Source organism: Hesperophylax consimilis, chromosome 17 (genome assembly GCF_061612785.1).
Source record: "Hesperophylax consimilis isolate HC1 chromosome 17, BYU_Hcon_1.0, whole genome shotgun sequence".
Classification (NCBI taxonomy): Eukaryota; Metazoa; Arthropoda; class Insecta; order Trichoptera; family Limnephilidae; genus Hesperophylax; species Hesperophylax consimilis.
Window position 1 is genome coordinate 22488918 of NC_142852.1, and position 23310 is coordinate 22512227.

Genomic DNA, 23310 nt, shown 5'->3' on the forward strand with positions numbered 1-23310 from the left:
GCGATGGTATATGTCTATCTCCTAAGGATAACCCCCAGCAACGCCGGGTACACGTCAGCTAGTCTGCGATGGTATATGTCTATCTCCTAAGGATAACCCCCAGCAACGCCGGGTACACGTCAGCTAGTCTGCGATGGTATATGTCTATCTCCTAAGGATAACCCCCAGCAACGCCGGGTACACGTCAGCTAGTCTGCGATGGTATATGTCTATCTCCTAAGGATAACCCCCAGCAACGCCGGGTACACGTCAGCTAGTCTGCGATGGTATATGTCTATCTCCTAAGGATAACCCCCAGCAACGCCGGGTACACGTCAGCTAGTCTGCGATGGTATATGTCTATCTCCTAAGGATAACCCCCAGCAACGCCGGGTACATGTCATCTAGTAATTGTATAATCGTACTTACTCTGCTACAATAATTTTTAAATCTTTATTTACAAATAACTCACCCGCCATATAAATGGGTTGGTACTGCGGTTCCAGTTACTTGCAACCGATATGGAACCGACTCCTTTTCTAGTTACTTTTGAACCTGGGTTTACTAGAAAATGTTATTATATGCTTAGGAAATAGTTGACCATAATATTTGAGGTGTTATAATATATATTTTTAGGGTAGTAAGCCCGCCTTTGTCGGCTCACGGCACTCCGTGATTATAGTTGACGTGTGTGAATTCAAACTGTACAGTTCATAATTTGACCATACTATTGGTCAGCACATGGACTGTCAAAAGCAAACCGGCGTGACGGAACACACTGCTGATATTCTCCACTGTATCAGAAAGCGTGATAAGATTCACAGCGCCTGTAGAATACATCCCAACGATTATGCATCTCTCTTATTCTTCAAACGCTATAGAAATAACTGTAACAAATAATTGACAACGTTAAAATGAAATACTACCAAAAACAAACCAGTGAAGCTTCCGACGACAAAAAAAATGGAATATCATTAAAGATATTGCCATTATAATTAAAACCAACTCACCCATTGTTAAGATTAATATCGAAGATCAAACAATACACGTCAACTCTGACCCGGAAAAAATATCGGACCTAACTTAGCAAAAAATATTTTAGCCAAAAACAACGACTCGGAGAAAGATCTTGCAAACAATACCTGTCGTTAACCTCAGCTAAAACCTTTTTCCTTTCACTCCCACTACTAGAAGTTATAGAACTAATCTCATCTCTTAAAAACAGTTGATACAACTTTACTTAGGGGAGTCTAATATTAACACCATGCATGTAAAAGAAAAGGAGGAACGAGTAAAAATAAAAAGAAGTTACGTAGTTACAATTTTTTTAAACATTTATTAAAAAAAAAGTGTATAAGGTTGAGGATTCGTTTTAATCTAGGTTTAATACAAGTCTTAATTTATAATTCTTAAAATTAACTGTCCTTTTTCTTAATTCTAATTTATTGTTCATTCAATGTCTTTTAAAAGTTGGGTAGCGTTATGAAATAAACATACAAAAATTGTTCAGGCACTCTTTACGATGATTTTGGAACCGGTAATCTCCACGTTCGCACTTATCACTGATAACACAAGCGGCAACTTGGGCTGGTTTGGTTATTCATAAAGGAGATTTATTTATTTATTTATTTATTAAACGCCATAAAAGGCTTTTACAGTAATGTGAAACATGGGATTATAAGTACACAGTTCAGGGCTGTAAGAGACTTGACAATTAGAAATAGCATTTTTCATTAAAATAATACATCCACAAGCAGTTTTTATTGATGCTATACATATACATTTCACATATATGTATATATGTGGAATGTATATGTATAGAACACCATATATATGTTACACATAAAGAAGAACACAACAGTCAGTATGATGCAGTACAAACAGACATTTAACATTTCACAAACATATCAATTACATTCATAACCAAGTATTTTTGCCTTGATGCAAGACGGTGAGGTTTTGAAAATATCAAAAAGGTCTGTATACGTGTTGGCAGTGCGGTGAAAACGCGCCAACGGTGAATGATACAAATAGTTAGTGCTATGATTGTCACTGTGGAAAAGATGGTGGAGTCGAGTTGATTTAACAGGGACACGAAAATTTATAACACTTAACATTTGAGGGCAGTCTATGAGATTGTTCAGTAATTTAAAAAGTATAAGAATGTCATTAATAGTTCGCCGGGTAGAAAGAAGTGGTAGATTTAGACCAGACATTAATGTATTATAGCAGATATCAATTACAGGCTGTCTCAATTTGAATTGAACGTATCGAAGAAATTTTCTTTGTACTTTCTCCAAGCGGTGTAAGTTACAGGTATAAATCGGAGACCATACAGATCAAAAGGAAAGGTGTCGGTAATAATGCTAGGTACCAACACTTATTTATTGTTTTGGTGTTTAATTTGTAGAACTCCATTTAATTTTTTTAAGTAAATTTAAGATAAATCAAAGACAGTTTGATAATGGCCTCAAAAGCCGAAAGAGCTGTCACATAAAAAACTGGAAAATTAACAGAAATACTTGCAGAACTTAATAATTATTATAAAATTATTAAATTTGATTTATCTTAAATTTATTTATAAAAAAAAAAAAAAAAAAAACCAACACTTATATTTCATTTTCAGTTTCCTTATTCTCTTCATTATCTTTATTTTTTGGTTTGGTTATTACAACGGGCTCGTGGTTTTTTATCTTATTATGCATAAGTTTCAGGAACAATATTTTTTATGTCTCATGTTGACAAACAATGAATTAATTTCCTGTATAATTTTTTTAACTTCGTTCATATTTTTTGTTCACCGTTCATTTAATTGTTTTCGGCTACTAAATGGGCTAAAATGTCGAATAATGAGTCCATGCCTTAATTTACAAAAAAAAAATTGGCTTATTATTATCTTTCCTTTACCTTCTATGATCGTTGCCTTTATACAATTTATTTTTATTCGTGCGTTTGTCAGGGCATTATTTTCCTTACATGCCTCTATCTTTTCTTCATCCTCGCTATCATTGTAAGAGTCATAAGACATTCCCTCCTCGCGCTGGTTTAGATCTTGCGGTCATACATGATTTTGTAGATGGGTCAGGATTTTTTTCAAGTAGTTTTATTTTCGTTCTCCGTGTTTACAGATTATCATTCAAAATTGTTTGTATTGCCATCTGTTGACTATTAGCTATATAAATTATTTTGTTTTGGAATTTTTGACTTATTGCCATCTATTGATGAGTAGCGGTAACTAGATAATAATATTTTTAGGTAGTAGACATTATTTAAATCTATCAACATTCACCATTAGTTGACTTTATATAAAATACATTTTCTTAATAATATAGTTCACTTACATAGAAGAAAAATGCTTCAACACTATTACAACATTGTGAGGTTACAGTTACAATTGTTTATTCATTGATTAAAATCATTTTTAGTACTAAGTTTCACATAATTCTACCGCTGCAGGCATTATAGAATTGGACAAATACATATCTTAACCACTCATCTATCGCCACGAGGACTCTCTCTTAGACTGGTGGCACCAAAGAAAAGCTATTTACCCCCGGCTTTAGTTAAAAAAAAGACTACCTATGTATAGCAGCAACCTCAGTGCCCTGTGAAAGAATATTTTCGAAAGCAGGTCAAACTCTCACCCAAAAAAGGTCCAGAATGAAATCCTCAAAATTGTCAGATGTGTTATTTTTAAATTAAAATCTATAATATATGTTAATACTATCGAAAAATTTCTTTAAATTAATTTTAAAAATCAATTGGTGAATCGTATTAAAATATAGAACAATTCAAATAAACAAATCTATTTAACATTAATTGTGTCCTAAATAAGTGTGAAAATAATATAAAAAATGTGTTGTGAAACAAAATACTTCGGTGTGAGAATAATAGCTAAAAACGTGGTTCATGTAAGTACTCAACACCAACATTACTTTTTTTTACGATTATTTAGATATCAATGATTAACTGAAAATAAACAATGAACATAATATAACTCGTCCTTGTTCCTGTTATAGTAAACTAAATAAGTGCCGACACAACAACTAAAATGTTATCCAAGCGGGAATACCAATATTATTATTATTATGTTGTAGCTATGATCAATTCGATCAGTACCTCAGTAGTGACCCGCGAGCCGTGAGATCCGTTGAACGATGTATGCGAATCTTCGTTCGCGAACGGGTGAGTCGGCTCTTCGGGTATGGCGGGTCACCTGCTCACCGGCTCACCGTTCGCGAACGAGTGAAGCGGGTCACCGGCTCACCGTTCGCGAACGAGTGAAGCGGGTCACCGGCTCAACGTTCCCGAACGGGTGAAGCGTGGTACACACGCAAAGCTCACATCAAAAGTTAATGTACAGCGCATCATCTTTTCTACCGACACACGACGCTATCAAATATTTCTTCCTATGGTAGGAGAGGGGGTCAGTTGAATTCGAGAGCGGCCGAGGAACATAATTTCATCTGTCAAAGTGACAACTTTACTTACTGACAGCTTGAGCACGCCTTTTATGTTTCTAAATTTACTAGCACACATGACGATATGAGCTAACATAATAAATAAGAAATGCATTATTAGGCCGCTTATGTCATGGCTGTCAAAGGGAACACGGAACTTAGTTGGTAGCTCCGTAATTAAAATGACCCCTCTCCTTTTTACGGCGGAGAGGGGGACGCATATCTTTTCAAATATCGCGTCGGGAGCGGTTACGTAAAATAAATTCGGTTAGCGAAGTTCAGAACCACACTTATAGCGCGTTATCTTTTTACGTGTGTCGGGTCTGTATGGGATTGTATGGCGAGCGCTATTGTGCTTTATATTATCTGTTGATGTGAGCTTTGCGTGTGTACCAGGCTTGAGTCCCTACTGATCCGCGAACGAGTGAGCGGCTGATTTAGGAACCGGATCTTACGGATCCGTGTAGAGATCCGGCTCACTGAGCCGACTCGTTCGCGAACAACTCACTTCTAGTACCAAACGGGCGGCGGTCAAGGAAACACTTTAAAACTAGAAGGATTGGAGCGATTTCTCCAGGAGACATTATGGGAGGAATCTTGCGGACATATTGTTCCTGTTTAGCTATCTGTTGTAATCGCTGGTCATCACGTTATCCTTTATAAATTTTGCAGAACAAATCTATGAGTCGCATGGCGCCCTATTATGAAACAGGTTAGATTATAATCGTTTTATTTCTTTGTTACTAACTAACTTATAAAATTGCTACCATTTAATTCCAACTGTGCTAGTGATCTTCGTTCGAAGCACACACCTTGAGATATTGTTATCTATCCTAAGTTATGAGTCTCATGTTCTGGTTAAATCAAATCCTAAATAAAAACTAAAATAATCATTGTTTCGTTCTTTGACAATAAATGATTTCTTGTGACATACTTAAGTTGTTTCAATACTATCTATCTCACACCTACCTCAAACTATGGTATTATTGGTATTTGTTGTTCTTAACTTATATTTTCTGTTACAATAGCATAATTGGCATAATTAACATAAATGATCCTTTTTTTATTTTTTATTGTTCATACATTATTTTACAATATTTCATATTTTAATTCAGTAATGTTGGCCTCACTGGGTTGTTAACACGTGCTGAGGCCCCCATTTTAAAATATAAGAATTAATACATTTGAAAAAAGTGAAGAAAAACAACATTAAAATAAAGATTAAAAATTAAAATATAATTATCACACTAAAAGAAAAATATTAAAAGAGAATGTAAATCGGCATTTATGTGTTTGTGCGTGTTTTATATATTTTTTTGTTTTGCGTGTATATGTTTTATTTTTTTATGTTATAGAATTTTGGTAATATTGTCTTTTTGTTCTTTAATCTATTTTTTTATTTTGTGTTTGAATTTATTTTTACTTTCCTCAATTTTTGTTTCAAGTGGAAGACTGTTGAATGCTTTAATAGCGTGGTATTTATGGTGTCTTTGTCCAAAGGTAGTGATTATCGTCGGAGTTTTTATGTTTTCTTCGTACGCTTGTCTGACCGGTCTATAAGTGATATTTTGTGTTGTGTATTACTCTGTAACAATAGCGCACCAATGCCTCTTTATTAATTTTAGCCATATTATTCTATTACAATGGCGCCCAACGTGGGGCTCGAACCCACGATCCTGAGATTAAGAGTCTCATGCTCTACCGACTGAGATATCCGGGCATAATAATGAATACGCACGTGTTTATACAAATATCTCTTTTGAGAACACGAAAAACTGCAGTCGGAACACGAAAAAGGTTTTTATCAACTGTGAGTCAGCATGTGGTTCGTCAAATTTCCCTTTTGAGTACATGAGTAGTAACACTTCAAACATGAAAAAGGTTTTTTTTCTGTGTGAGTCAGCATGTGGCTACTCAGATGACCTTTTTGAGTAAATGATTTGCTGCACAAAGAACATGAAAAAGGTTTCTCTCCAGTATGAGTCAGCATGTGGCTACTCAGATGACATTTTTGAGTAAATGATTTGTTGCACCAAGAACATGCAATAGGTTTTTCTCCAGTGTGAGTCAACGTGTGGCTCATCAGAGAGCTTTTCTAATAAGATGAATAATTGCACTCAGAACATGAAAAAGGTATTTCTCCAGTGTGAATCACCATGTGCCTGATTAGATGACCTTTTCGAGGAAATCAATTGTGGCACAAAGAACATGAAAAAGGTTTTTCTCCAGTGTGAATCAGAATGTGCCTGATCAGATGAACTTTTCGAGAAAATGATTTGTGGCACAAAGAACATGAAAAAGGTTTCTCTCCAGTGTGAGTCCGCATGTGGCTACTCAGATGACCTTTTTGAGTAAATGATTTGTTGCACAAAGAACATGAAAAAGGTTTCTCTCCAGTGTGAGTCAGCATGTGGCTACTCAGATGACATTTTTGAGTACATGAATAGTTGCACTTGGAACACGAAAAAGGTTTTTCGCCACTGTGAGTCAGCATGTGGTTCGTCAAATTTCCCTTTAGAGTACATGAGTAGTAACACTTCAAACATGAAAAAGGTTTTTTTTCTGTGTGAGTCAGCATGTGGCTACTCAGATGACCTTTTTGAGTAAATGATTTGTTGCACAAAGAACATGAAAAAGGTTTTTCTCCAGTGTGAGTCAGCATATGGCTTGTCAGATAACCTTTTTGAGCGAATGATTTGTTGCACCAAGAACATGCAATAGGTTTTTCTCCAGTGTGAGTAAACATGTGGCTCATCAGAGCGCTTTTCCAATGAGATGAATAATTGCACTCAGAACATGAAAAAGGTTTTTCTCCAGTGTGAGTAAGCATGTGGCGCGTCAGATAACCTTTTTGAGTAAATGATTTTTTGCACAAAGAACATGAAAAAGGTTTTTCTCCAGTGTGAGTAAGCATGTGGCGCGTCAGATAACCTTTTTGAGTAAATGATTTTTTGCACAAAGAACATGAAAAAGGTTTTTCTCCAGTGTGAGTCAGCATGTGGCTACTCAGAATACCTTTTCGAGTAAATGATTTGTTGCACAAAGAACATGACAAAGGTTTCCCTCCAGTGTGAGTCAGCATGTGGCTACTCAGTTGACCTTTTTGTGTAAATGATTTGTCGCACAAAGAACATGAAAAAGGTTTTTCTCCAGTGTGAGTCAACATGTGGCCCATCAGAGCGCTTTTCGAATGAGATGAATAAATGCACTCAGAACATGAAAAAGGTTTTTCTCCAGTGTGAATCAGCATATGCCTGATCAGATGACCTTTTTGAGTAAATGATTTGTTGCACAAAGAACATGAAAAAGGTTTTTCTCCAGTGTGAGTCAGCATATGGCTCGTCAGATAACCTTTTTGAGTGAATGATTTGTTGCACCAAGAACATGCAATAGGTTTTTCTCCAGTGTGAGTCAACATGTGGCTAATCAGAGCGCTTTTCCAATGAGATGAATAATTGCACTCAGAACATGAAAAAGGTTTCTCTCCAGTGTGAGTCAGCATGTGGCTACTCAGAAGGCCTTTTTGAGTAAATGAATTGTGGCACCAAGAACATTTAAAAGGTTTTTCCGCAATGTGAGACAGCATGTGGCTCGTCAATAATCTCTTTTGAGTACACGAGTAGTTGCACTTCAAACATGAAAAAGGTTTTTCTTTAGTGTGAGTCAGAATGTGACTGGTCAGACTGCTCTTTTGAGTAAATGAATTGTTGCACAAAGAACATGAATAAGATTTTTCTATAGTGTGAGTCAACATGTGGCTCATCAAAACGCCCTTCCGATAAGATGAATAGTTGCACTCAGAACATAAAAATGGTTTTTCTCCAGTATGAGTGCGAAATTGGGGTTTAAAATTTGACATAGGATGGCTGGAGTTTCCCCTAGGATGCGTCTTAAGATCTGGCGACAAATCTGGAAAAGAATACGGACAAAAAGGGTTAAGTGTAACTTATTATCTCCACTTACATTAGAAAATTCATAAAAAAGTAGAAAAACAGTAGAGCAGAAATATCTAAATCTTATGGTTTTACCTGGTGTCTGGGTAATTCTTTCAAAGACTTCTAAGCATTCCTTTTTAACACCCGGTAGGTCTTTATTAAATTCCATGTAAGAAAATCCCCCTTCATCTTCTGCTCGGCGTCGAAGTTCTGCCTTGTTGGAAACAGTCTTCATAATAATGCTACCTAGAATAACAAAGAAACGAAACATACGTTGGACATTGATATACATAAAAGGTATTATTTTAATTAAATTAACTTGAAATTTAAACATGTTTTTACGATTGAAGATTTAATTGATTAACAATGTGGAAGCGTGAATTTGTGACTTTGAGGTTAATTTAGGAAATCGGAATGACCCCAGATGTCTGCTTCCCATGCATTCCCATGCATTCCCATACTTATCCTTCAAGAACGGAAAACCATTTTGAGCACCTCCAGTTGTAGTTGGCTAGTTAAAAGTCGATAGAATGATGTTTTCTTCCAACAATATTTATTTATGATAAATGCATTATAATACAAAAAAAATGTTCATGTTCCAAATAAGATGAGGTAAAAAACCGGGAACCTTATGGTAGAAATGGCGATTTCCGAATTCGAGCCGTAAGGCTCTCGATTAGTAATCCGGTGGTCGGGGTTCAACTAAATATTATTCGATTAGTTTGTGTTATTTCACAATTTTATCCTTCAAAATAATATACAACCTTCTTGCGCCACGTTGCAGTGGATGTTGAGTGGAAGATACTCTGAGTATCGTCCAGGAGTAAAGACACAAGTCACAATTGAAATGTTGATTAATATGGCTTTGGCCGTGTTTGGTGACAAGAGGTGAATAGCCAGGTAAATCTCACTTTTGACTTCCCTAAGTTGAAGATACTCTAAGTATCGCCCGGGTTTAAACATATAAAATACCGATAGAATATAACTATAAATAGATTAAAAATATTTAGGTATAGATATATTCTTATGAAAATAATTTTCCAATGAAACGTGGCTGAAATAGCTTTGGCCATGTTTATTCAACTTCCACATCTTTATCTCCTTCCCCTTCCCTTTACCATCAGCCTCACAACATACTCCAATTGCCCCAAGATGGTACGGAGCAGTTTTGACTTTGATGCGGTATTTACAAAAAACAACTCAGCAAGCTTAAAGTGTGGTGTAGTTTAGCAGTTTCCAGCAAAGTCATATTTTATGGCAAATACCAAATATGTGTAAATACGGCAAGAGAGGACGTCGTACACAAGCAAATGTCTTGCCTGCATCACAATTCAAACACGAATCACTGTTTCGTAAATTTCTAATGACAAAACTATATTTATTTTTCCACGATATCCATGAGGTAGTTTAGCATCAAAAACTTTTTTTTTCTCAAATTACAATCTTCCATGAAATTTAATTTATTTTCTGTCTTAGGAATGAGTTTATTAAATTTAGCAAAATAATTCAATTTTATTTTATTTTTACAAATCTTATTCGAATTTACTTAACTATTGAAGATAGTAAATAGTTATATATGACATTATTTTTGGGTACTGTTGAATTATTTATGGAAATAACTTTCTGACGTTTTGTTTTAGTTTAGGAGACATAATGGATTAAGTGCAACTTTTGTAAAAATACTTCCCGTATTAGATTCTTTTCACCTGCGAAAATTCATATTCTATATGCTTTATAAATATTCTATATGCTTTATAAGCATATAGAATTTCCAGTTTGGGCCGCTTTTGTATAGATTCACCGAACTATTTAAAAAAATGATTTTACCTGCTCTCTGGTTAACTCTTTCAGAACGTTCTAGGCATTCCTTTTTAATATTCGGCAGGTCTATGTCAATTTCCGTATAAGTAAGTCCCCCTCTATTTTCTTCTCGGGGTCGAAGATCCGCCTTGCTGGTAACAGACTCCACTTTAAAGCAACCTGAAAAAATTAAATAAAGTTAATTAATCATCGATGTACAAAAAATGTTGAACAGAACTTGAAAGTGAACTTCGAAATTTGTTGAATTGTTCAAATTCAGTGACACAAACCATCCCAAGAGACTAGGTTAATTTAAGAAACAGTAATGCTCCCAGATGTCAGCTTCAGTGATTTGAGTAACTTAAGTGCGGAGTTTGTTCGGCGTCAAAGGAGTGATAAGGTAAATACCAAATATACTTATACGCAACAAGAGAGGAAGTAGTGAACACGCAATTGTCCTGTTTGAACGATATTTCATAAAGGACATGGATTCTGAACATCCGAGTTTAATATTTTGTAAATATGCATTGCAACTAACTGGCTGTCTGCGTACTTTCCGCATATTGCAAACATTCCTTCTTTACATCTGGGAGGTCGACATCTATATCCGTATTTGAAATTTCACCTCCGCCTCCTTCCTGGGGTCCTAGTTCCGTCTTGATCGTAACAGTCTCTGGATTTAGTAGATCCATGGCACTGCAGTGGTAGCGTTTGGTAATTGTTTCAAGCCCAAACAAACATACCTGAAACAGAACATAGTTGTAATGTAACGGAACTATATGAATAAGCTTTGAACATTTGGTTTCGCTTGGAATAATTTGTCAAACCAATGACGTCGTATAGTCGTCAAAACACCTAATTCGAAATGTGGATATAATTGCGACTGTATCTTAGACTGAAGTTAAGAAGTTTGAAAACGGTTAAAAAAATTGTCTTCGATTGTCAGGTAACTAGATAACTCAATAACTAAAGATAAAACCGTATTGTAGTTCTGCCTTTAACAAATATCTGTAATCTGCGATTATTTTTAACCAATGCCCTTGGAATACTAGACTTAAAATAGAATGTTTGACGTCTTGACGTATTAGTTTGATGTATTAGTTTAAACGTTCCTTACAAAACACACAAATAGATTACTTAAGTTAGGTGTACCGATTGGGTAAAGTAAAGCTAGTTCGCGTTAGATATAGCGCAATTATGTATTTGAGTATTCCATAGAACTAATTTAAGAACCGTGGTCGGTCAGTTTGATTGGTAACAACGACTGCTATCAAATAGCGATGAATAATTGGTATTACCACTAACCAAAATCTATCACAAGTATAAGATGATAAAATTAACAACGTGTGTTAAACAGAGTATGGAAAAGGGATAAAACGAAAGCATGTGTTGACAAAATATTTTAGTAAAGTTATTCATAGAGAGTAATGAAGTCAAAGTCAATTATAATAATTATCAGGAAACTGACCTTCTAGGTTAATGATAATTTCATTGCAATTGCGTCTTGTATAATATTATTAGGCAATTGGAGGGGACCCACCCTTTCAAAACGACTGTGTGAAGAAACTGATTTATTAACCTCCTTAGCCGCACACGTCAGGACCAGGACTAAGAGATTCTTTGTCCCAATGACCATAAATAAACCACTCTCTAGATCGATATCTTCGGGATTTTTGTATGGCCCCATTTCGTCACCCCCTTAACCACAGACGACCACAGATAAAACGGTCGTTTGGTCCAGACAGGTAAATATAAAAAGGACCATAAAGAAATCTCAAGGCCATTTAAAAAAAGCGCAAACATAGACAATATACCTGCACCCAGCTAACATCGTTCATTCACTAGCCCAAAAAAATTATATTTAAAAAATAAAAATACTGGAATGCAGGAAAAGGAAAATAAAAAAAACCCACAGCTATGCACACATCAAAATATTTTTTTATTTTCAAAAAGACAATGGACAGTAATACAAAACAAGGTCAGTGCAACCGATGGAGTGAGCATTGATTTATCATTGAAGTAGAAGATAATACTAATATATCTAAACAAAACATGAAACAGAACAAGACACAGAAAAATAAAAAGTAACGGTCTCAACTAGGAATCGAACCCAGTCTTACTGCAACAACTTAATAGGATTTAATTTGACCTTGCACAAAAATACAAGAATATATAAACAAAATACATATTCAACGTGTTGAAAGATATTAATTATGTCAAGTAATAGTAACGCCTTTTGACTTTTACATGGTATAATTTAAATCATAATACATAAACCATAATATAAGAAATAAAAGTCGTGTACATAATAAAAGCTTGTAAAGAAATATAGCTTGTAAAACAACAAAAGATATTATGAAATAGAATTTAAGAACATGTTATTAATATTTCTATTTTGGATACTGACAATTTGTGGTGGAATCCATTATCTATAAATAGTAAAAAATAAAGTGACATTAGCGTCTGTCTGTTTGTGCGCTTAGTTCTTCTTAACTATGCGACTGATTTCGATAAGGTTTTCAGCATCATTTAGAGAATTTCTTCCGGAAGATTTAGATAAATATAACATGCATTGACACATATTGATAAAAAGCAGAGAAAAGTCGATATAAATTTGCTATAAAATTGGTAACGCTGGCGAGACCTTATGAGAATATCAAAATAATGTACTACGGAATTGTTAAACTTAAAAGGGCCTACAGAAAAGTCTGTTATATATATACAAATGTTATACATATCGCAGTTGCCGTCTGGTCCCCAAAATCTCCTCTTGTGCGTCTTCTGTTTCCTGGGAGAAAGGGCTGTCGTCGGACCAATGCAGCTCAAAATGCCCTTCGTCTTACCTAGAAAAAGACAAAATTTGAGACTAATGATTACACTATTCTAGTATTGTACACATATTTAATAAATTTCATGGATAAAGTTAATTAAAAATATTTTAAGAAAAATGGAACATTAATGGTAATGGATTAATTCACTGTTGAACTTTCTGTTATGGGAAAAAATCGCGTTTTATGCAGTTTCTGCAGAATTTGTAGGGAGCGAAAATAAACTTCTTGAGCGAGTTTCACTGCAAAATAAATTAGGTGTATACCTTCAGAATATTCCTTCAAATGAGGATTCCACACTGTTGAAGGGTACTGTAGGTCACTTACATCTTATAAATATTAGTTGAAGAGTAACAAATTTAAGTGTTAATTATTATTGCCACAGCACCAGAAGTTATTCAAATTCTCCTGCGAGGGTTTCATATAATTTCCACAGCTTTGTCTTCAGCAAACATTATGGAAAATGCTGGAAATCTGAATAAGGTACTTACATGATGCAATTCTGGAGAGGTTTAAATGACCTTGTTTGATGTAATCGTGGCTTTGTTTAGCAGTTTTAGCATCCTAATACGTGTTATAGTATTGCGTCGGAATACGGATAGGTCTGAAAAGGAAAATTAATTAAATTATTAGACAATGAAGTACATTCAGGAATCAGGAACATTGTATCAAAGAACGAGAGATTAGTACCTGTATTTTTAACAACGGGTTCGGGTCCTTCTTTCAATTGGTGGAGATAGACCGGATAACACATTTTAACACAACACAGCATTAATTTAGCACCTTGAAGAATTCTAGCACGCAACATTATTTTTAGATGGTTGAAAGAAAATTCAAAATATTTACGCTAAAAACTTCAACTGACTTCATGCTTCAACTTTCGAAATGGCGTCTTGGAAATTACCGTTATTTTTTTATCGCAGCATAACCCATGCTTAGCTTCTCTTTCTGTTACATAAGTCGCTATGGTAGAGAGCGAGAGATCAAACTACAATTTTTGCTCTGAGCCAATGAGATCTGTGCTTTCAGCCACAACAGCTTTGTCTATAAGAATTTGGGTTAGGAATAACTCCTCCCATCAGGGTTACAAGGTCAGACGGGAGTTGTACGCCCCTGTGATGGGCGCTGGACTCACGCACACAGCTTTCCGTGTTTACGCTGCCAGTCTTGCAGGGGTTTCAAACTTAATTTTTTTTTTTAAATGAAATAAACAAATGTGTAAAAAGAAATATTATATTGAGAAACTAAACATTAAAAATTCCACATGCATTATATTTAAATATAACAGCAAAATTATGTAAGAACAAAACAATAAAGGGAAATTAAAAATAATAAAAATTTTAAACCAAATATATTAAATTGATAATCTAAATTGCATCGCAATTGTGGCAGGAAATATATATTTTTTCTTTTCTGTGGCTTTTGCATACAGATTTTTGACAAATATGACAAACTATGGTGCTTCTTTTTTTTGTGTTGTATGGGCAAAATCTGCAAGTTTTCGACGGTGCTCGGGACACTAGTACATTTCTTGAATCACTCGTTATAACATTCGTAACAGCAGTTGCGGGTAGTGTTTCTTGATAATATGACAAAACTGTCTCGAAAGCATCTGCTATTTTTGCCTTAAATTTGGGCACACATCAAGCAGATGCCTACAAAAGGTAACAAATAAAATGTCGTGTATGCACTGTGCAGGAGACCACTCCTACAAGGACTGTGAAAATAAGGAAACTTCTCCAAAATGTAAAAATTGTGCCACAACAAATGAAAGATTCAATCTAAAAATACCAACAAATCACCTAGCAAATAATAAAGCTTGCCCATATTATCAAAGAATGCTTAAAATAGCTTTGGAAAAAATAGAATTCTGACTATATCATAAAACTAATTTACTAGTTAGATTGTATTATAAAAACTATAATATACCTTCAGTACTTTATATAAAATTCTGTATATTAATTCCCAATAATTTACACATCAATTTATTTCCATTTACGAAAAACTCTCATTGTATACTACAAATTATAATATCGTTAAAATTTTTCAAAACTTTAAATGTGTTTAAAGAAAACATTTCACAACCGTTTAAAAACTATATACAATACGATTACCAATATCATAATATTTTTAAAATATATTCCTTCGCTTCACTGAACAAAAATGCATCAAACGCTTATATATTATTTAATCCTTTTGCTAAAACTAGAAATGGATGACTACATTATTCAACATCTGGAAAAAAAATTTTACGTAAAAAATGTAATTTGTGACAACTCTAATGACTGTAACACAATACTTCAAACGACTCCAGATTCATTTACCGTAATGCATCTAAACATACGATCCATAAAGAAAAATTTTGATCATTTTCTAGTAAACCTAAATTTATTAAACAAATATCCTGACATAATCATACTGACTGAAGCACATTTAAACACCAACTCAATCATCCCAACTCTCCCCAATTACAACTACTTTCAGAGCTCACATTATATTAACAAAAATAGTGGTATTGTTATATACACGAAGACGATATTTAAAGACGTACTCTTTACTGAAACGAATATGACTAATGCAAACTGTATTATTATAAGACTGAGCATTAATAATAAACTACCTATACAAATAATATCAATATACAGGACACACTCTGCTGTTATATCCACTTTTATTGGAGAATTGAATAATATTATTTTAAATAATAAATGTACAAATAATTTTCTAATTGGCGATATTAATATTAACATTATTGAAAATAATCACACTATTGAAAAGGACAATTATATTAACATGATGACCGCTTTAAATTTTAAACCCTGTATTAATAAATATACTAGAGAATTTAATAATCAAATACCATCATGTATTGATCACATATGGTGTAATTCCAACTACATTGATAATCTTCAAACAATAATATGGAGAAACAACATAACGGACCATCATACATGTATTCTTAACCTTAACATAGAAAAACAAAACATTAATAATAGTAATAAATCTAACATGCCTAAAATATCGATAAACCAACAAATACTTCATGAAAAACTGTCTCACGAAACATGGGAATCTATACTCTGCACAGAAGATGTAAATAATAGTGCTTTAAAATTTCATGACATCTTACAAAAGCATATAAAAGATTCAAGCTGTGAAATACACAAAAAAATATATAAAAAAAAATTCAAAAAACTTAAACCATGGATTACCCATGGTCTAGTGGTTTCCATTAGAGAAAAAGAAAAATTATTTAAACTTACAAAAAAAATCCCACTAAATAATTCGATTATTTTACACTTTAAAAAATACAGAAATAAACTAACGGCACTAATTAAAATGACCAAAGAAGAATTCTACAAACAAAAGATGTTAAATTCAGGTAACAGTGGTAAAAAAATTTGGAATACAATAAATGAAATAATTGATAAAAAAAGAAAGACAAGTGACATTTCAAAGCTACACATTAACAATAATATGATGCAAGTTTCTGATAACCCAAAACTATGTGCGAATGCTTTCAATAATTTTTTTTCAAATGTCGGAAAAAATCTCGCAAACGAAATAACTAACAACATAGATAATACCACCACATCAGGAATTCCAGTAGCTTCATTAAATAAAACGGTAAAAACATTCGAAACGATAACCGAACAAGAAACTGTTGTTATAATACAAAACCTAAAAACTGAGTCCGCACCAGGTTTTGATGGGATAACCGTTGAAATTCTGAAAAAAAATCTTAACTTTTTGAAAAAACCTATTACACATATCATAAATAATAGTCTTAAAAAAGGAATCTTTCCATCTATTTACAAAAAAACTATTATTTCACCGATTTTTAAATCAGGTGATACTAAAGAAATTAATAACTACCGACCTATATCAGTATTATCAAATATCTCAAAAATTTTTGAAAAGGTAGCAAAAAAGCAACTGCTAAAATTTATTGAAACTAATAATATATTGAGTGACCAACAATTTGGATTTCGCGAAAAAATAAGCACACAGGACGCAATCATAGATTTAACAACAAAAATACATCAAGCACTAGACAAAGGCAAAAAATCTCTTGCAATATTCATAGACCTAAAGAAAGCCTTCGACAGCATAAGTCACAAAAAATTACTCTACAAGCTTAACAAAATAGGAATTATAGATAATGCCAAAATGTGGATAGAAAGTTTCCTGAACTCTAGAAGTCAATATGTAAAAATAAATAACACTCTCAGTGAACCGAACACAAGTGACTTTGGAATACCACAAGGCACCATGTTGGGCCCTCTTCTATTCATATTATATGTTAATAATATCTTTAAATTACCATTAACAGGAAAACTCATTTCATATGCAGATGATACTGCAATTATATTTCAAGCGAATTCATTGAATGAACTTGAAATAATTGCTAACAATGATATCAATACGTTAAAAGAATGGTTTGATAAAAACTTATTAACATTAAATATTGAAAAAACATATTATATAATTTTTAGTATAAACAAAATAAACCCTTTTATTACATTAAATATTAAAATACATTCAAAAAAATGCATATCAAAAAAATCTACTTGCCAAAATAATGACTGTTTATCCATAGGAAATAAAAATGAAATTAAATATTTAGGTGTAATAATAGATAGTCAACTTAAGTGGAAAACTCACATAAACAATATCATAAATAGATTAAGAAAACTCATTTACATATTTATTAGTCTAAGAAATATATACTTAACTTAAAAATTCTTAAAAATATTTACTACGCTCTAGCCCATTCAATAATACAGTATGGTATCGTTGCGTGGGGGGGAGCTTACAAATCATCACTTTTACCGCTGGAAATCACTCAAAGGCTGTTAATAAAAATTTTAATAAAAAAACCATCAGACTACCCAACCTTACAACTTTTCCAAGATTTTCAAGTCCCATCACTAAAAAATACATATACGAAAAATACGCTACTTCAAATCCACAAAGATCTGTATAAGAAGTCACACCATGCCATGGTTCGTGTCGAGAGCAATAGGCAAAATACAATGGGTCGCTTATGGACTCCATTAATGCATACCAGTTTTGCACAACACTATTACACGTACACTGGAGTGGTATGGTTTAATAAATTAACGACTGAGATGAGATTAGAACCGGACTTTAATAAATTTAAAAATAAAATTAACTTCACTACAATAAATAATTTAACGAATTAGAATGACGATGATATCTCACTATATTATTTTATAAATTATTGTATAAAAAAACTAAAATCTCTTCACTTTATATGTTTTTATGATTCTTTTTTTCTTCTATTTACATATGTATGTTAAGTTTTTATTATTTCCCCTTTACACACGAGTTTTAGACTCTTGTAAAGGTAAACATGTTTATTTTTATTGAAATATGTTCTTACTATGTAAATTTAAATATTATACTGTATTTTATAAAATAAATAAAAATATGAAAAAAAAAAAAAAAAAATCTTGTTGTTGTTTGTGAAATTTGACCGTGCTGTTTTTTCTTTTCATTACATCGGGCTTAGCCAACTCTAAACCTAGCTGTCTTATGAATAATTTCCTTTTACTTCTATTATTTTTTTTCCACTCTGGATACTTTTGAATCCATAATAAATATGTGTTCAGTGCAGCAATGTCTAACATTTTCATGAACAAGCGAAATATGTGTTCAGTTCAGCAATGTCTAACATTTCCATGAACAAGCGAAACGGCCATCTTCTTGTCGACCTTACACACGAATACTCATTCTGTGTCAACGGCACCTATGGTTTTATTATAATGTAAAATTATATCTGGTTTTTTTGTATAGGTTTGGCTTATTTCATTTCCAAGGAATTGAGATGATAGCAGCAAAACTGCTTTATTTTGCTGAGGCACATACGACACAAGTGTTTTATTTGATGTAAAACAAAACTGGCTACTATACAATGGCCTTTTTTATGGTAAAAACTCTTTAGGGATTTCCCTCTTATTTTTGCGAAGAGTGCCAGTTATGGTCAGATTTTTAGACAGAAGATTGTCCGCCAGTGGTACCTACTGACGTAAAAAAATTGTCTGTGGTTATGCCTCTATTGGCGCCATATTGAGGTTCCACCAATTCCATAACGACACGATTGCCTTGATTTATTTATCATACCGCTGTATATTTGCATGTTACATATACATGCGGTTTTAGCATCTGCAGCGATCCATATTTTGATGCCATACCTGGCTGGCTTTGACTTCATATATACCAGAAATGGACATTTACCTCTAAACGCCGCCAAACGCTCATCCACGGTTATATCAAGCGATGGAGAATAATTTGATTTACACGCATCTACCAACTTACTGAAAATCGACTTAATTGGCTCTAGCTTATCTGAAGAAGCTTCAAATCTCTCTCGTCTTGTATCTCTATTATCAAAACGGATGCCGTGAAAAACGGATGACAAAATGGACTTTCACTTGTCCACAACTCATTCAAACTTAGTTTTCGGGTGCGATTTCTGCCGGAAGCAAGCATTATACCGATGAAAGCATATAATTCATCTTCGGATAATTGCTCAATCATATTCCCGGGTAAACGCTTCAATTGACGATTCGTTTCTTGGCATATCTCTGTCACCATATCTGCGCTTATAAATAAAGCAAACATTTTTCTTATTGTGTTAGCTAATAAACTACCATTTTTCAGGCCGGAAGTTTCATTGACAATATTGCATTGCCGACGTCTCGATGATGATGGTGGTAATACACTCCATTCGAATCCATGTTTTGAAACCAGTATTTCTCCCTCATCTTCATTTTCACTAGTCGATTCCGAGTCCGATTCTTCTAAATGTTCAACCAAATCTTAAGTATCTGATACCGTCAACTATGGCATCTTTACCTACTTCAGTTAACTTTACCTACGTCTACCTAGTGCTTGAAAAACTTAAATTCCTTGAAAGCAGAAAACGGTAGGTACTTTAATGACTGGTAGATAGTTTTTTGATGGACCTGGGAACTCTAAAAAAACTTTCCACTGGCAGCACTGCCTTAGTTGTCAAGACATTGAAGATTCGAAGTGCGTGGCGTCATTTGGTGCTGGAGGTTCCTGTGCAAAATTTCATCATTTTTGTCGTAACTGCTGAGCAAAGGTGAGTAGAATTGATATATTTTATGTAACATCCTCTTCTGAAGACGTAAAAGTGATTTTCAAGCGTTTCTTTTAAATGGTTATGAAGAAATTCGTCTGGGTAATGTTAGTTGACGATAGGTAAAGTTACCATTTTATGTTGAGTGGCAACTTGACCTATGAATAGGGTTGTCCAATCATGAGAAATATTTATAATATTTTTTTGCACTTTTTTTCTTTATTTAACAATCTGATTTTATTTTCAGTGCTTAAATACTTGGGTATCAATTATATAAAGCCGTTATTATGAAGAATTCAAAATATTTTTTTATTTATGTAGTTTTAAAAAAAATTATCCCATTGACAGATTTACTGTATTTTTAGGGCCTTTGTAGCAATTTTTGTTATGTACATTTATTTTTATTGTTTTAGGTTAATTCGGGATGCCACCTATACGGAGTAGAAGGCAACTAGGGGCTAGACCTTATAAAAATTACTCCGAAGAGATGATGTCTATTGCCATTGATTTGGTTAAAAAAAAAACAATTAATTCTTATGATGCAGAGAGGCAATTTGGTATCCCCCGTAGGACAATTGAAAAAAGGATAAAAAATTTACACACCGATAAACCTGGACCTAGGTTCAGATTCACGGAGGAAGAAGAATCTAAATTTGTTAAAGTGTTAATAGCCGCATCAGAATTCGGTTTGCCTTTGGCGCATTTGGAATTTCGTATGGTTGTTTATGAATACCTAACAAAAAATAACAGAGAGTATATATTTGATAATAAGCCTCCAGGCAACTGGTGGGTAAAAAGTTTTATAAAAAGACACGAACATGAATTAACTGTGAGGTCTACACAAAATATAAAAAAAGCGCGAGCGGAAAAAACAATCGAAGAGTTCAAAATTTACTTTGAAAATTTAAAAGCATCCGTTGAAGGGTTAGCAACAAGTCATGTATTAAATTATGACGAAACAAATGTCAGTGATGACCCAGGCGCTGCCAAATGTATATTTCGCCGTGGGGTGAAGTATCCAGAGAGAATAGTAAACTCTTCAAAGGGTTGCATATCAATTATGTTTGCTGGAGTAGCCAACGGGCTCCTTTTACCGCCGTATGTTGTCTACAAATCGGAGTGCATGTGGAGTCACTGGTGTGAGGGAGGCCCCGAAGGAGCTCGATACAACCGAACAAAAAGCGGTTGGTTTGATTCAACCACATTTCTGGATTGGTTCACAACAATAGTAATTCCGTGGGCCCGGCGGCTTCAAGGGCCAAAACTGGTAATTGGTGACAACCTTTCAAGTCATATCAATATCGAAGTTGTAGAACTATGTGAGCTGCACAACATAAGGTTTGCCTTTCTTCCTCCGTGCTCTACCCACCTTACACAGCCTCTTGATGTGGCCTTTTTCGGGCCACTTAAGAAATCGTGGAGAAAAATTTTAATGAAATATAAAATCGAAAATCCCAAGCAGGCCTGTTTGAACAAAAATCATTTTCCGTTGTTGTTGAAACAATTAATTGAAGATACAAACATAAACCAGAAAAACAACATCATTAGTGGGTTCCGCGCAACGGGCATACATCCATACAATCCACAGCAAGTTTATAAAAAAATGCCTGAAAGCAGTGAAAATATCAGCTATAATGTGGATCAAGCCTTGCTTGACTACCTCAAAGAAAACAGAAAACCAAATCCTATCAAGAGAAACACAAAAAAGAAAATGAATGTTTTACCTGGAAAATCAGTTACGAGCAATGACCTATTAATTGATAATCTAAATAAAAACGCAACTAGAAAGAGAAATATTCAAAATATCAATGAAGAGGCAGTGACACAAAGAATCCCTAAAAAAAGCAATGATCTAGCAGGATCATCGGACTTAGCTCTAAGAAAGAAACCTGAAATAAGAATCCTGTCGAACATTTTAATAAAAAGAGGAGAAGAAGAAGAAGAACCAAATGATACTAAAATGGAAAGGGGTGTTGAGCCGCAGATTGTGAATGAGCAGAAAATGGGGAGGGAAGAAATTATGGAAAAAAAAGTGGAGCTACAGGCAGATATGCTTGAAAAGGAAGGAGATAAAATACAAATTGGGCAATACATTTTAGTTGGCTTTGCGGGCACCAAAAACATAAAAAAATATTACTGCGGTCAAATTATAGACATAAGCGGCCTTGACATTTCAGCAAAGTTTTTAAGATGCAGAAAAGGTGGATTTTACTGGCCTACGATCGACGATGTCAGCATTATATTTGCTGTGGACATTGTAAAATTTTTACCGGAACCTGACAAAACTCGACGTGGTATCCTTTACTTCGACGTCAAATTTTCGCACAAAGTTGAATAATGATACATTTGTTTTTATAATAATACTTTTTTTTCATTAAAAAGTTACCAATACTTAATTATTCTTATTGCCAATGCTATAAAAATTGTGTAAGATTTTATAATAAAACGTTTGGATAAACAAAATAAGATGGATCTTTTATATTAATGTTTTTGATATAGCTACCTACATAGTTTCAAGTTTGGTGGCAGCCCTAACGAAAGTATTGCATTTGTATGGAAATGTAGTCAGAATGTCGGGCATCTTTACCTACTAACCAGTGTTGCCAGTAAAATGCTCTTTATTTTTGCAAAAAGCATAGAATCGAGATCCAAGCGTTGGAAGGAACACCAATTTTACCGATTTTATACATAAACTTTCAGTTTCATTGAGAAATTTTGAGTAGGTAAAGTTGCCAAGTTTGTGACTTCTTTACCTACCTCCTACTTTTATTATTAGTCGGTTAGTTTCACAGTTTTAAAGTCCAATGAGTAGATAAAATTAAAGTCATATCTTACTCTAACCTATCTAAAGCGATAGCATTTCCAAAAGATGATTTTTTTTCGATTTATTAACTTTTTTATTGAAAAATTAGGTAAAGATGCCTTAGTTGACGGTATGTCATTGTTCATTTCAAACTCAATATCACTATCATAATCAAGTTCTTGCGCTATCTCTTCTTCTGTTAAATTTCTGTCAGTCATTATTCTTCCTGAAAATGGAAGGGTTTTTGTAAATAATGTAAAACGCAGTATTGCTTAACTGAATATTATAACGAATAATAAAAAAAATCTAACATTTGAAATAAATATTCAAAAATAAATCTTAGATCAATGATTAAATGACGAAAGCGCACGGATAA

The 23310-nt window shown here is 33.7% G+C and overlaps 2 protein-coding genes and 1 non-coding gene across 3 annotated transcripts; 1 reads left to right on the forward strand and 2 right to left on the reverse strand.

Moving 5' to 3' along the window:
- Positions 1-6086: 6086 nt before the first annotated feature.
- On the reverse strand, positions 6087-6159 carry TRNAK-CUU (transfer RNA lysine (anticodon CUU)). Its single transcript has one exon. It is a non-coding gene; the product is annotated as a tRNA-Lys (tRNA).
- Positions 6160-6627: 468 nt separating this feature from the next.
- Positions 6628-10866, reverse strand: LOC149416253 (uncharacterized). Its single transcript, XM_089641926.1, has 6 exons — positions 10713-10866; positions 10202-10354; positions 8468-8620; positions 8297-8348; positions 7270-7861; positions 6628-6849 (listed from the first exon to the last, which is right to left on the reverse strand). Exons 1-6 carry the CDS (start codon positions 10864-10866, stop codon positions 6628-6630), a joined length of 1326 nt encoding a protein of 441 aa, XP_089498052.1.
- Positions 10867-20078: 9212 nt separating this feature from the next.
- Positions 20079-22916, forward strand: LOC149416254 (uncharacterized). Its single transcript, XM_089641605.1, has 2 exons — positions 20079-20134; positions 20545-22916. Exon 2 carries the CDS (start codon positions 20556-20558, stop codon positions 22467-22469), a length of 1914 nt encoding a protein of 637 aa, XP_089497731.1. The 5' UTR covers positions 20079-20134; positions 20545-20555; the 3' UTR covers positions 22470-22916.
- The last annotated feature ends 394 nt before the right edge of the window (positions 22917-23310 follow it).